This window comes from Bufo gargarizans, chromosome 3 (assembly GCF_014858855.1).
Source record: "Bufo gargarizans isolate SCDJY-AF-19 chromosome 3, ASM1485885v1, whole genome shotgun sequence".
Taxonomy (NCBI): Eukaryota; Metazoa; Chordata; class Amphibia; order Anura; family Bufonidae; genus Bufo; species Bufo gargarizans.
Genome location: NC_058082.1, coordinates 373,117,092 through 373,133,220, shown reverse-complemented (window position 1 = coordinate 373,133,220; position 16,129 = coordinate 373,117,092). Strand labels below are relative to the sequence as shown.

Sequence of the window (16,129 nt, the reverse complement as noted above, 5' to 3'; positions counted from 1 at the left end):
GGTGTGGATTCCTTTAGCGGACATACATACACACACACACACTCAGCTTTATATATTAGACTAGCAGAAGGACCCAGCTTCGCACGGGTAGATTTCATCAATTTCATTTAATGTTTGTGTGTGTAGTTAAAAAAAATTGGCAGTACCCACTGTAACAGTGAAATCTACAGTACCCCGCCCCTTTAACAGTGACTCCACAGCAGCTACCCCTTTATTAGTGACCTTCACAGTACCCAGTCTTGTTAAGAGTGATTTCCACAAAAACCCGACCCCTTAACGGTGATCTCCCCAGAGCTCCATTCCTTTAAAATGTTATCTCCACAACACTCCACCCCCTTAACACTGACCTCTACAGCACCCTGCCCCTTAAGGGTCCATTCACACGTCTGTTTTTTCTTTCCTGATCTGTTCCGTTTTTTACGGAACAGATCAGGACCAGATCTGGACCCATTCATTTTCAATGGGTCCTGGAAAAAATCGGACAGCACAATGTGTTCTGTCCATTTCCGTTGTTCCGTTCCGCATGTCCGTTTAAATATAAAACATGTCCTATTCTTTTCCGCAAAATTCGGATCCTGGTACAATACAAAGTCAATGGATCCGCAAAAAACGGAAGACATTCGGATGTCATTCCGTATGTCATCCGTTTTATGCGGAATCCGTTCCTGGAAACACATAAATTTTATTTTATTTTTTTCATTTTTTTTTTCTAAGAAACTTTATTTGATTATTGAAATTTATACATGTTTCCGTTTTTTGCGGATCCGCAAAAAACGGATGACATACGGAAACATTTTCAGGAACAACGGATCCGCAAAAAACGGACCGAAAATCAGGATATAGGAAAATACTGACGTGTGAATGTAGCCCAACACTGACCTCCATAGCGTACCGCCCCCTTAACTGTGACCGCCATAATTCCCTGCCCCCTTAACAGAGACCTCCACAGCATCCCACCCCTTTGACAGTGACCTCCAAAGCGGCTACCCCTTTATTAGTGACCTCCACAGTACCCCATCTCCTTAACAGTGATTTCCGCAACACCCCGTCCCCTTAACAGTGGCCTCTACAGCAATCTACCCCTAGGGTGGCCAGAGGTCTGGTTTTAGTCTGGACAGTATGGCTTTCAGACTCCATCTTCCGTCCGGCGCAGGGCTTGGACAGACACAAGAATGTCTTTTTGTACAGCTCACTCTCAGACAGCAGCACTGTGCTGTCTGAGCGTGAGCTGCAGGGAGAAATTCACCCTCCCTCCCACCCCTGCAGCTGACAGAAATAGATTTTCACCTTCATTTTTTTCAATCCCCGTCTGCTGCGGAGTGGGAGGGGCATGGCCTAACTAAGACCTTCAAAAATGTGTATGGTCTGGATTTTTGTTTATCTTTTATTTTGAACAAATAAATCTTGCAGCATTAGTTCTCTTAATAATTACAACTGAATTGCAACATAATGAATTGGTCAGGAACCAGAGGGTTTCCTTACTTTGAAAGGTTTTGACTCCAGCTTTTCTGTAATCTTGTAAACGTTTGATTTCTCTGCGCAGTTCAAATTCCACTATAAAAAAGGAGAGAAAAAATATATTATACACTTTCTATTACATTTAACTGCCTAATTACCGGAGTGTTTACTCCCCTTCCTTACCAGGCCAATTTTTCAGTTTAAGCAATGGGCCTATCTAACTGCAAATACGGTAACTAATTTCTGAGACAATTTGATATTATTCTTCACAGGACACCTTACACCTTTCCTTTGTGCCCTTAGATGAAAGATTAAACATATTTTTTTTAAATGTTAAGAAATTTATATTTTTCCTTCATCAATTTTTTTCTGTCGTCAAAGATTTCAAGATAAAACATTTCTAAAATCATTACCATATGTTTCTATCGTGAAAATGGATGTTATTTGTGTAATATATCTACTGGTTGGACTTAAAAAAAATGGAGCGCATTTTGGAAGCCCATTTATCAAATCGCTGGTTTGATGGCACTGATCCCCCCTGATCCAGGGAAAATATGGATATTTAAGCTTTTTTTTTAATAAAAAAAAAAAAAAAAAAAAAAATGTGTGTTTGTATATTTTATGCACAAACTCCCACCCCTGTTATACTAAATAAAACTAAAACAAAGAGTTTGAGATGTAAATATTTTTATGAAAGAATTATTTTTAAACTTTTTTATATATTACACACATGTCTGCTATACTATCGCTAAATCTAATAAACATTTATATTTTTTTATGAATAAAAATGGGGAAAAATGTGTGTGCGTATTCTGCTATACTTTTTTAAATACATTTTTTTTAATTTGTAATGGAAAAACTAGACTTTTGTACTCAACACTCACCAAAAAGCCACCTTATGAAGACAGGAAGCGCAGCGACACCTGCTGCAAAGGCTCAAACGGAGAAGATTGGAGAGCGTTGAGCACTAGATTAAGATCTTAAGGATCCAATGGAGGACGGAAGGGGGGCGCAGCTTACACAATCCCCTGCAGATAAGTCCAAACCTCCGAAAGCGAAGCTAAATTTCGCTGAAAAAGATTGGAGAGAGCCAACACTTGCCCTTTGAGAGAGCTGAGAGCCAGCCCCAAGTCCGTGCCCGACTGCAGAAAAGCCAAAATTTGCGGCAAAGAAAAACGAACAGGAGACCGCTGTCTCAGCTGGCACCAACTAAAGTAGGACTTCCAAGTCCGGTGGTAGATTCTGGAGAACGACTGCTTCCTGCATCTGAAAAACCCAGAGCCGGGCGTGGCCTGACTGCCGATGTAGGAAGACGCATGGCGTAGAGCTCCTGGAAAAGAATCCTGATTTTCATGTCTGCTCACCTCCTGCCTAACTCCAGAGACAGCCGACTGCACACTGAAGCCTCCCTGGATGCTGGGGTATATCCTGGTGCTATCATGACCCGGCAGAAGCAGAGGGAAAAGGAGGGTAAAGACGGCGGCACGGACACTCCGTCCAAACAAGATGGCGCCGCGCAAGCTGCGAAGCTCACTGATGTGGCGGTAAAGCTGGGGAGGTTCGCCCGCACCCCGGCCGCCGCGGCTACTGATCCGGAGCCTGAGACTGCAGTGTCTGATGAGGTGAGGGGAGCGGAGCCTCAGCAGGCAATTACTTACGCCTCGATTGTAAAGCAGAGAGAGGGCCCAGCATTACTACCGGAGACGGAGCCTGTCCCTGAACCTACCATTGCGGACGTTTATAAAATGGTAGCGCAGTGCAGCGCAGCTCTCACATCCCTGAATACTAATATGGGAGGCCTCAAGGAGGAAGTTTTATTAATCCGCCAGGATATGCGGCAATTTAAGGAGAGAGTGGGAGAACTCGAGGGTCGCGTCAGCGATATGGAGGATCAGTTGCCACCTGTAAAGAGAGACTTGCAGCGAGTTATTCATAATGTGTCATTGCTGATAGCCAAGTCTGATGATATGGAAAATCGTCTGAGGCGCAATAATGTGCGCTTTATTGGGATACCGGAACGCACCGAAGGTTCGGATCCAGTTTCGTATATGGAAAAGTGGCTGGTGGACACTGTTGGCAAAGAAAAGCTATCCCCACTGTTTGCAATAGAGCGGGCCCACAGGGTGCCGTTTCGGCCTCCACCTCCGGGGGCGCCTCCAAGACCTCTCCTGATTAAAGTTCTCCATTACAGAGACCGTGATGCCATTCTTAGAGCTGCCAGAGATACTCCTGACATCCAGATTGCTGGTAGTAGAATCCTGATGTTTCCGGATTTTTCTGCAGAAATTCAGAAAAGGAGGGCGAAATTTTTGGACGTAAAGAGGCGTCTGAGGCTTTTACAATGGCCTTACTCCATGTATACCCGGCTAAACTTCGGGTTGTGGCTCATGGGTCCACGCACATGTTTGAGGATCCGGCTGAAGCGTGTCAATGGCTGGACAGTCATGAGAAGGATCGGCGTGGCAACAATACCTGAGGACTTGGTGATATTATTGATAGAACTTTTTCTATTATAATGTTTACTTACTGATGGTTTTTACTGCCAGCTATACATGTATAGCGCTCTGTTGTTTCCGTATATGATAGGGCGGCTATATATACTGCCTTAAAATCGGTTGTTTCTTTTCTATTCTGCTTAGGTATTTATAGGGCAGGGTAGGAGGTTGAGTGGTTTGTTCTTATAGTTATCCAGGCTGCTGCGCCACTAAGTGATAGGGTACTACGCTTCAGTGTTCTTGTGCATATACCACTAATTGCGGCAGTTAGGTTCACTTTGTGTGTGTATGGTGTACCCCTATACATCAGATTTATGACTTACAATAGGTTTACGAATGTTGGGGGGGAGGGTGGGAATTTGGGAGCAGGCTCTATTTTTGCATTTACCTCAGGGGGGAGGTTTGTATGGATCTATCGACACTGGTTCTTGTATCTGATTCTATATGTTCGTGATGTCTTCTGTTAACATAGTAGCCTGGAATGTGCGGGGCATGTCACAAGCCTCTAAGCGTGCAGCAATATTTCATGCCCTGAGAGATGTACAACCAGCTATTGTTTGTTTGTCTGAGACCCATTTAAATGTGGATAAGACGCACTTGGCGCACAGAGCGTGGGTAGGTTATGAATACCATTCTACTCACTCCACACATGCTAGGGGGGTTACCATCCTGGTTCATAGATCTATACCATTTACTGTGTATGACTCATGTATTGATGATGGTGGGAGGTTTGTGTGTCTGAGTTGTAGTATTTTTCATTTCAGGATTGTTTTGGCGGCGGTGTATGTTCCCCCCCCATATTCAGCTGAAGTTATGAAACTAATTATCTCCTTCAAGTCTAGGTTCCCATCCATTCCGCTGCTGGCCATGGGGGATTTTAATATGTATCTTAATGGCTCCTTGGATAAGTTCCATAATGGGCTGGGAACATGCCCCGCTGCTTCTACTTCTCTGGCGCGTTTGTTGTCAGAGGTGGATCTATGTGATATATGGAGAACTTTGTATCCTACGCAACGTCAATTTTCTTGTTATTCCACCACACATGGTTCCTTGTCCAGAATAGACTTGGCTATTGGATCCTTATCTTTAGTGGCCCTGACAAAGAAGATTTTGTATCTACCTCGTAGCATATCTGACCATTCTCCACTATTGCTGACTCTGGAAGTAGGTCCCCAGACACATGTTATTAGACCTATTTGGCGCCTGAACCCGTTCTGGTTGTCAATAGTGGATACTGGTACTGTGATATCCGGGGCTTTGGCTGATTTTTTGTCTATTAATGTGGGCTCGACGTCTCTGGATGTGGTGTGGGATGCTATGAAGGCATATGTGAGGGGGCTTTACATTAAACATATCAGCATTAAAAAATCTAAAAGTCGTGCTCTGGACAAGGAACTCTCAGATCGGGTTACGCATTTAGAGGCTGATTATGTTGCACAGCCCACGGTAGCTGGGGAGCTGCGATGGAAGGAAGCCCAGAATCTTCTGAAGGAGCATATACAGGCTAGAGCGGAGGATAAACGGTTGTTTACGACCCAAAGGTATTTCGCTGAAGGTGAAAGTGCAGGTCATTTGTTAGCTGTGATTTCTAGGGCTCAGCAGGGTCCTTCTTCCATCACTTCACTTAGGGGAGGGAATGGACAAATGGTGGTGGGGAATGAGAACATTCTGGAAGAATTCTATGTACATTTTAAGGAGGTTTATAGGTCCAGGCTGGTCGCCACTGATTCTTGTAGGTCTGGATATTTGGAGGGAATTGACATGCCTGTCCTGTCTGAGGAGAATAGGGCGATCCTTGAGGAGGATATTACGTTGGAGGAATTGGAAGAGGCACTAAAGTCCTTGCCTAATGAGAAAGCACCGGGTGGGGATGGTCTCCCTGGGGAATTCTATAAAAAACATGGAGAACTGCTACTTCCGCACCTGCTTGCAGTATTTAAGCATGCTTTTGGTAGAGGTATTTTGCCTTCCTCCATGAGAGAGGCTATAGTTGTAGTAATACCCAAACCGGGTAAGGATCCAGCTTTGGTAGATTCGTATAGGCCCATTTCTCTCCTGACAGTTGATATCAAACTCCTGGCAAAAATTCTAGCTAACCGATTGAATAGAGTTATTCACACCATTATTCATGATGATCAGTCCGGTTTTATGCCTGGTAAGTCTACGGCTTTAAATCTTAGGAGGCTATTCCTGAACCTCCAGTTAGAGGGTAGGGATGTGTCGGATAACAGGGCCGCGGTGGTCTCTCTGGATGCTGCCAAGGCTTTTGACAGTGTTGAGTGGGACTACTTGTGGGCGGTCATGGCTAAAATGGGCTTCGGGTTGGATTTTATGAAGTGGGTTAAACTTTTGTACTGTGAACCCAGGGCTAGAGTGCGAGTTAACGGGCATTTATCGTCAACTATTGCTTTAGAGAGGGGGACAAGACAGGGCTGTCCGCTGTCTCCGTTATTGTTTGCGATAGCCATTGAACCCTTAGCATGTATCCTGCGTTCTACTTCTTCTGTTGGTGGGTTATTGCGGGGCTCAATGGAGGAGCGGGTATCGTTATATGCGGATGATACATTGATATATGTGAACGATCTGGAAAAGTATATGGATGCAGTAATATCTGTGGTGTCTCAGTTTGGCGACCAGTCTGGATTACTAGTAAACTGGGATAAGTCAGTTATTCTTCCAGTATCCTCTCAAGTACCGTCACGTTCTGCTGTCTTCTCCGGTCTTAAGGTGGTGCAATCCTTTAAGTATCTTGGGGTAATAGTGTCCATGAACCCTGCAGATTATATTACTAGTAACCTCCTACCCTTGTTGGAGAAATTCAAACATAAGATCACAGTGTGGCATAGACTGCCTCTGTCGATGATAGGAAGGGGAAATTTGTTGAAAATGATCCTTATGCCGCAATTGCTTTATGTCCTGCACAACTCCCCTGTTTGGATTCCCGTGCATTACTTTCACAAAATTTTACGACTGTTTCGTTTTTTTCTGTGGAAAAGTAATAGGGGGAGGATAAAGTATGAGACGTTACAGAGGAACAAAGATGCAGGGGGACTTGCTCTGCCCAACCCTTTACTCTATTTTCTATCGGCCCAACTGCAGCATTTTAAGGGGTGGGGAGTGGGGGGTAGCCCAGGTATGAGGAGTGGACGATTGATGGAGTGGGCATCGAATAGATCTCCCCCATTGACGGCCATTGAAGGTAGGGTAAAGGAAGATGTGGGGCGTATCCCAATACTAGTGCTCATGAGGAAAGTCTGGTGTAAAACCAAACATATCTTGGGATTAGAGGGATATGTCAATATCTCGCCTATTTGGAGGAACCCAGCACTGCCAGAGTTGGAAGGTCTAACTGGGTTCTCTGGGTGGAATAACAAGGGAGTATGGAATTTGGGTCATATCTTCTCAGGTGGGGTATTGAAGCAATATCAACAGTTGTGCTCGGAGTTTGGGCTTCCTTCCTCGCAGTTCTATAGATATCTTCAGCTCAGGCATGCACTAGACGCTCAGGCTAAAGTGGCCCCAATAGTGTTCACATCCACTCATGCGCTAAACACGGTGGTGGCTGCTGGTTCGGTGAAAGGGGCAATCTCCGTGATGTATCAAGCCTTGCTAGAAGATTTTCTTAAGGGATATCCGTTAAAATGTAGGCAGCAATGGGAGAAAGATTTGGGTGGGCTTACAGATGCGCAATGGTCAGAGATAGTGGCGCTTACTCCTGATCTATCTCTTAGTGAGGCGGCACGTCTCTCCCAGCTGTATCTAGTGCACAGGGTATATAGGACTCCGGTATTTCTGCATAAAGTGGGTTGCAGGGATAGTCCCAATTGTCCGAAATGTGGCAGCGTCGGAGCTGATCTTCTGCATATGTTATGGTCATGCCCTTCATTGACCTCTTATTGGAGAGCAATACTACATCTTATTAACAAGGTACATAGTACTAAATTTAAAATGGATCCAAGAATATGTATTCTGGGTATACTGCCAGAGGACAATTTGCAGTCTACAGTAGCTACGGGAATAGAAAGGATGCTCTATCAGGCGAGGAAGACTGTTGCAGCAAAATGGATACAGGGGATACCCCCGGCAGTACCGGAGTATGTTGCTAGAATGAATGTGGTAGTGCGTCTTGAGAGGGGTGTGTACCAGAAAAGAAAATGCTTGTCTAAATTTGAGGCTATTTGGGGTAGCTGGATAGATAGATCGGGATGCTGTAGTCCTTGGCTAGCATTGACGAGGAGTGCTTTGATTGCCCGGTAAGGCTGATCTGGGGAAGTGACTGTGTACATCCTGGTGTTTGGTGGACTGTGTGGTGTATGACTGTTGGCGTCTGCTGTGTGATATGTGAATGTGGACTGAGTGCTATGTCTGTGTGGGAGTCTACTTACTTGGGGCTCATAGCCTGTATTGTTTTTTGAGTCCAATCGAACTGGTGCCGATAGAATGAGGAGACATGGAATCTGGAGGTAGTTATGCTCTTATTGCAATGATGGCCTGCTCTTGGAATGTTTGGGAGGGGTGGGGGGGGGGGGGCTGTTTATAAGGATGTTTGTTGAGGGAGAAAACAATTAGATGAATAAAGATCTGGATCTAATGTGTATATTCCTACGATGTCATATGGTCATAGGAAGTATATTATGTAAAATGTGCATATGTAATATTTTGTACTCTTGTCTTTTGTACATGCTGTCTTTTGATGACCGAATATTTGATTTGATTTGACTGTCATTTGATGATGAAAACGGGAAAAAAGATTTGATAATAAAAGATTATCTGATTTAAAAAAAGAATAACCCAGAGCCTTCAGTACGGCAGCTTCAACAGCCATGCCGTTAAATGTAGTGACCCTAAATTCGGGTGGAAGATCGGCCCCTGCGACAGCAAGTCCTCCCGAAGTGGAAGACGCCAAGGTTAGTTGGCGAGAAGTGCGACTAGGGATGCGTGCCACACCCTGCGCGGCCAATCTGGGGCCACGAGAATGACGGGCAGTCCCTCGGACGCGATCTTCCTGAGAAGCAGCGGAATGAGCGGAAGAGGCAGGAACACGTAAGGAAACGTACCGACTCCATGGATCACCAGTCCATCGCATGCCAGGGCCCTGGACCATGCAGCGAAGTCCTCAACCTTGTTGTTGAAGTGTGAGGCCATGAGAGCCACATCCAGCTGACCCCACCTCTCGCAGATGTCCCGAAAGACCTGCGGGTGAAGAGCCCACTAGCTGGGATTGAGACGCTCCCATCTGAGAAAGTCCGCAATCCAGTTGTCTATGCCTGGAATGTGAACTATCAATAGCGCCGGAACCTGTTTCTCCGCCCAGCTGAAAATCAGCACCGTCTCCTCAATGACTTTCGGGCTCCGGGTGCCGCCCTGGTGATTGATGTATGCCACTGCCGTGGAGTTGTTGGACTGCACCCGCACCAGACAACCCCCGAGATGGTCGGCACAGTGTTGCAGAGAGAGTCAAATCGCCCTCAACTCCAGAACATTTATTGGAAGGGAGTGCTCCTCGTGTGAACATACTCCCTGGACCAAGAGATTTTGCAACACTCCTCCACAACCCCTGAGGCTTGCATCCGTTGTTAACACCCTCCAACAGAGAGGGAGAAACGAACACCCCGATGTCAACATCGGAGAGGCCATCCACCATCTGAGGGCCGAGAGCACTGTGAAGCACATTGGCAGATCCAAGGAGGCTGGGGAGCGATACCAGCTGGACAGAATGGATCGCTGAAGCTCTCTGGTATGGAACTGAGCATAGGGAACTGTTTTGAAGGCAGAAACCTTGTACCACAGAGCCTGCATGCAGTGACGAATGGGAACTGGAGCTGGCTGCAACAATGAGCGAATCTGAAGATGGAGAGCGGATAGTTTTTCCGGAGGCAAGAACACCTTGGCCTGACAAGTGTCCAGTACCATGCCCAGATAAGTCAATCGCTGCAATAGATTAAGACAGGACGCAATGACCGACCTCCGTGACTCCATCCGGAATCTGTGGACGCGAAGGAAACTGTTGCGCACCTTGAGGTCCAGAACGGGACAGACCATCCCCTCTTTTTTGGGAACCACAAAGAGATTGGAGTAAAACCCCTGAAAACTGTCTTGTGCAGGAACTGGAACAATCACACCTTGCTGCAGCAGCGTGTGAATTGCCAGAACAAAAGAATCTGCGGCTGCGGGAGAGGCGGAAGAGGACAACCGAAAAAAAAAGGGACGGAGGGAAGTCCAGCTTGTAGCCCTCTGCAATGACCTCCCTCACCCATGCATCTGAGACATAAGCCAGCCAAACATGCCGAAACACATGAAGCCGGCCGCCCACCAGAAAGGGGGGCGCCGGGAGCCGCTCGTCATGCAGCGGAGCTCTTAGGGTTAAAGGACTTGGAGCCCTGTTGACGGGAATGCCATGGCCATGGCTTAAAAGAAGGCCTGCGACTGACTTATCGGACGCTCCCTTGGGGCTGGAAAAACTCTGAAAGGGACAAAAAAAAAAAGGCTTCCGCTATTTGCCTTATTAGACTGCCCCCTGTTCTGTGGTAAATGGGTGCTCTTACCACCTGTAAGAGGAAGCGACCATCAACTGGAGAGAGGAGAGGGTACTGGAGGCAGTCTCCTACTCACCTGTCCGAAGTCTTCTGCCCCCCTGGCTCCAGCAGGATCACCACCTTCGGTGTGCAGCCCCTTGGTGAGGGGCACTACACCGGAAACAGAGGGGACTTTTGCTGGGGAGGCCGTGGTGATGCGCTTGCTTGCGGGAGAAAGAGGCTTTTACAGGGACCTCTGGTCCACCATTTCTATCTAGAGATCAGGAACGAGCAGAGGGTTTGGGAGACCCCCTGGTCTCCCATCTCCTGGGTGGGAGTGCAGGCAGTTTTTACCCGGACTGCCTGAAGCTTCCCGCTAGAAAAAAAAGAGACACAAAATTAATAAATCAGCAGACCTGCAACGCATGAAGGTCTGCCTCCTACAGACACTAAGCTAAAACCGATTAGCTTGGTCCATTGCAGGAAGGAATATAGCTGAAGAGGGAGGAGCTTACACTTTGTGTGCTTTGTGTCCGCCTCCTAGTGGCAACAGCTATACCCATGGTCAATGCCTGTGTTCCCCAATGAGACGCATGAGAAAAGTTAATTAACCACCCCCCCTTCCTACCACAGTCAGGGCAGGAAGGGATTATTTCAGACTGTAGGCTTATAATTAATTTTATAGCAAGCAGCGGGGCGCTCTCACATCAAAAAGAGCACACCCCTGCCGGAATTTTTGACTTTACACTTGGAGAGATCTCTGTACACACTTTGCCTGGTTTCTGGGAAAATTACTTTGGCCGCAGCTGTTTAATGACAGCATAGTTATTGAGATCTCCAGTGCCATGGGGTGCAGTGAAATTGGAAAGTAACCTAACACTTTTAAATGTGAGGTTACAGATATCAGCTTACTGCCATGACATATATAGTCGTGTGGAGGTAAGCAAAAGATATCAGCACAAATGTAAAATTATGATGTGAGCTCTTAATTACTTAGAGCTAGTTAGGAAAATGTAAACACATTCTTCAGTCAAGCAATTATGGGGATAAAGTTGGGACAAGTGACAAAAAAACAAAAACAAGTAAAATAACCGGTGAGGATGACCTTGTTAATTTGAATGTATATTATTTGTCCGGTGAGTTTATATTTCCATAACACAGAAGGACAGGAGGTCTTACAGAAGATTAAAGAAGGAAATATTGTTGCTTACATGCATGGCTCTCTATAAACCGATCGTGGTTTGTTGCTCCTAAAATTCGAGCAAATCGCCTCATTGTTTCATATAGTTCTTGAACATCTTTGGAATACCTTCTTTCTAAAACTGAAAAAAAGCAAAACAAAAAAAAAACTCTTGACAAATTGATGTTTTAGAGTAAAAGAAAGATTCTCTGATTAGGCAACACTAGCATGGAACTTTCTTGTCCTCATGGGAAAGGCTATGTGTCCCAAGAAGACCAAGAAAGATTCACAGCAGTAAACACAGGGCAATTCATAAGGAAATGTATTCTGCCAGAGATCTGAGACTGGGGCGGATGTAGTGCAACACAACAAGAAAAACACCAAGGCACTGTACATACACCAAGGCATCTTCCACACATATGGTTGTTAAAATGCACTCCTACTCTACTACATTTTCTGGATAAAAAAAATAAAAAAATAAAAAAATAAAAAATAAAAAGCTGTGGCTTCCCCATATTGCAACTTTTTTTGTCACAAAAACAGTGTGTCTAACAGTCCAAAAACAGGGTACACATTATTTAGCTTTGTAGTGCTCTGTAGCCAATGACTGTAATACACCAGTTTGTAACAGCTTTTTAACAGTTTCTCCTTTGTACATTTCTACTTTCTCCTTTCTATTTTCTGTTGATACTGAGCCCTGATCATTCTCTTTTTGTAAACTGTAAAAATCTTCAAATGAGAAGATTTTTAGAGCCGACAATCCCTGGGATCATTGCCTGTTCCCTTGGACAAAACCAACTATGCCTGGCTGGGGCCTGTCGCAACTCCATTCCCAGCTGCTTCCAGTCTCTGCAAGACCAGGAAGCAGCTTGGGCTCATGATCGCTGCAGCCAATCACACGCCTCAGTGTTAACGGCAACTCAAACAGTACACCACTGCTGTGACATGGCATCTAAGTTGCTGTGACCACCAAGGCCTTTGAATAGCCGCAGCAGTCACTGGTCCAGCAGGAACTGCAAGCTCCAGGAATGAAGCAGGGACTATAAACATTTTATTATTATTATTTTTTTTAAGTGAAGAGAGACAGGGAAGGACCCCAGGGCTTGTCAGCTCCAAGGCCGGAAAACCCCTTTAAAAGTTAAAATAACATTCTGACTACCTGCAGTCTCAACTAGAGGGAGCTCACAAGCGTGCTACATACTGCTACAAGTTGAACTCTATTGCAGGCATGTTAACTTTTAAATGTTTATCTATGTACTTTTATAGCAATAGCACATCATATTCTCACACACTTGCCCTGAAATTAGGAATACATGTAATACATTTGAGATTACAAGCAAAAACAACTTACTTTGAAATTTCCTTAGATTTATGAGGCCATGTTCTCTTATAATCCTATGAAAAAATAAAAATGTCATTTAATGGCAGTCATTTCCCATACAATGTATATATCAGGGTTTCTCAACTCTGGTCCTCAGGGCCCACCTACCAGTCATGTTTTCAGGATTTCCTTAGTACTGAGAAGTTGATATAATTAGTGTCCATGCATCAGGACTTACCACAGGTATTCATTCTGTGGGATATTCTCAAATAGGTGGGTCCCGAGTAACCGGAGTTGAAAAACCCTATTATAATATTCATATTTATAAACTCTAACCCTACAAGTTTAGTTGCAACTTCACATTTTTAGCATGCTTTTTTACTGTTTGTGATACTGTCTGGGTTGTACGATCAGCAAATTTGTGCAGACCTGCTCAATAGCAATCACTGGCCCTCTGCCTCCTTATAAATGTATGCCTCATTTATAAAAGCTGTAACAGTTGCCCAAATGAAGCCATCAGAGCTTAACATTTATTTCGGAGGCTTCTCTGGAAAAATGAAACCTAAGCTCTGATTGGTTGCTATTGCCAAAAAAGACAATGTTGATAATGAGCGGACTGTAACAAAGAATCAATTATGTGACTAATATTATTCATGAATTTCTGATCAAAGTTTTATTTTTCTCTTTCTCAGTGTTCATACTGCTAAATGTCATCCTAATTAAGATAATCGCTTTCTACCACCAACCTGGAGGACAGAGTGCAATCTGATAAATAACTTCAGAAAAATAATATAAAAAAATAAATAAATGGCCTACATTTACTATTTTGGAAGCACATTAATTCTGCTGGTGCTTTGTGAGAAACGGATAGTGGCATGAGACATTTTTGCAGCAAAATTTTGGTACAGAATTCAGTTGCAAGGTAAGCTAATAGGTGGCATAAACTTAAACTACACAATGTAAAGTTGCACCAGATGGATCCAGCATCAGCCACTGTGATAAATCTCATGGATCTGTAAGTCAGTATTAGTAAATATGTCCCAGTGTTCTGGGGTGAAAATGTATAGGGTGGATATACCCTGGACAGTGACACGTTTTCTATGTGAATACACCCTAATGAGTAGCAAGGTTTTATGTTCTGTTATATGTCAGGGTTTTTTGTTTTTTTTATGCAGAAAACGAAGGTTACAAAACTGGCATGTGTGACTATTTCCACAGTAACAGAGTCTCACTAGTAGGTTCACCGGGCTATGATAAAAGCCTGATGAGGTTTTTTTTTCTTTTTTGCCTTCACATTTACTCATCATTTTTTCCATTTCCTCCCCTATCTATGCTACAGTTTTTCCCATTTATTTACTTTACTTACTTAGATAGTGTAACACATGCATTATTTAACTGTCTCCAATGGAGCTCACAGTCTAAGTCCCCTTCAGTATGTCTTTGGAAACCCACACAAACACAGGGAGAAAATACAAACATTTAATATGGGCATGTAGTTACGCAAGTTCATTCTGGAAAGAGGTTGTAGACAACCTTTCAAGAGTCTTCCTTTGTCCCATTTCTTATGACCCAGGGGTTTGTCTTTCAAGCATTCTATCTGAAGAATTATGGTCACATGATGGAGTCTTTTTGAGGGAAACATTATTTCTGGCTCGCAAGGAGATTGCTTTGAGATGCAATATTAGATTATCCAGCTCACCTTTGAGCGCATGTGAAATAGCATTATCGCATGGGGGTCAGTGCACGGACTGGCGAGATGAGATCTCAGGCATATCCAAGACAATAAACACGTCCAGCACTTTTCAGTTAGAAGATTTTTCTTAGTTCCTTTATTGAATACGGTACAAAAAGTTCATTTGTGCAGCAAGAGAATCCCAACCTCCTGACGTGGGTCTGCATAGGATCATCTATGCGTTTCGAGAACCCCTGCTCTTAATCATGAGTCATGATTAAGAGTAGGTATGCGCGAAACGAGTAGACGATCCTCTGCAGACCCACGTCAGGAGGTTGGGAATCTCTTGCTGCACAATTTTTTTTTACCGCATTCAATAAAGGAACTAAAGAAAAATCTTCTAACTGAAAAAAGTGCTGGACGTGTTTGTCTTGGATTGCTTTGAGATGCATGGGAAATCTCCAACCAAGTCTTAGTCAATGGAAAGCCTTAGTAAACCAGACTGATATGTTTGAAAATGTATTTAAAAACAGAGGATGTCAGCAAACATTTAAGAAAACGTAGGGTGTGTGGTGCCTTCTCTTTGTACCTTGAGCACCCGATTGCTGCACTATCAACCATGAACCTCTACAACTAGTGTAAGAATGAGATATTGCTCTGTATACTTTTAAGGCTACTTTCACACTAGCGTTCGTCGGTCCGCTCGTGAGCTCCGTTTGAAGGGGCTCACGAGCGGACCCGAACGCAGCCGTCCAGCCCTGATGCAGTCTGAATGGAGCGGATCCGCTCAGACTGCATCAGTCTGGCGGCGTTCAGCCTCCGCTCCGCTCGCCTCCGCATGGACAGGCGGACAGCTGAACGCTGCTTGCAGCGTTCGGGTGTCCGCCTGGCCGTGCGGAGGCGTGCGGATCCGTCCAGACTTACAATGTAAGTCAATGGGGACGGATCCGTTTGAAGATGCCACAATATGGCTCAATCTTCAGGCGGATCCGTCCCCCATTGACTTTACATTGAAAGTCTGGACGGATCCGTACGAGGCTATTTTCACACTTAGCTTTTATATGCTAAAATAATGCAGACGGATCCGTTCTGAACGGAGCCTCCGTCTGCATTATTATGATCGGATCCGTTCAGAACGGATCCGATCGAACGCTAGTGTGAAAGTAGCCTAACACTATCACTTTTATTGTAATTCTTGATCGTCAATGTGCTGCGTATTGTATCCTTCATGTGTATGCCATACCGTTTTATTCATGTTTAATAAACAAAGTTAAAAAACAACAAAAAAAAACAAACAACTGGTTGTTGCCGTACCCACTGCCAATAGGGTATTCCCTGCAAAGTATGCCACTAGAGTCACTGATAAAACAGTGTCAGACTTTGTATGTACACACACTCCTGGTAACATCCAGTTGTCAATATGCTCCAGTACTATTTTTTTGGGTGAATACAAGTATTTCCTAACTTAGGCATGGCACGATAGCTAAA

The 16,129-nt window shown here is 44.5% G+C and overlaps 1 protein-coding gene across 1 annotated transcript in view; it reads right to left on the bottom strand.

The window, feature by feature from the left end:
* The window catches only part of TADA2A (transcriptional adaptor 2A), a 111,684-nt gene that overhangs the window by 29,787 nt on the left and 65,768 nt on the right, over positions 1-16,129 (bottom strand). The window contains exons 9-11 of the mRNA XM_044288114.1: positions 13,000-13,043; positions 11,680-11,790; positions 1,483-1,554 (exon numbers count right to left, since the gene is read on the bottom strand). Of these exons, the coding sequence (XP_044144049.1) occupies positions 1,483-1,554; positions 11,680-11,790; positions 13,000-13,043 (227 nt within the window). The remainder of the gene's footprint in view (positions 1-1,482; positions 1,555-11,679; positions 11,791-12,999; positions 13,044-16,129) is intronic.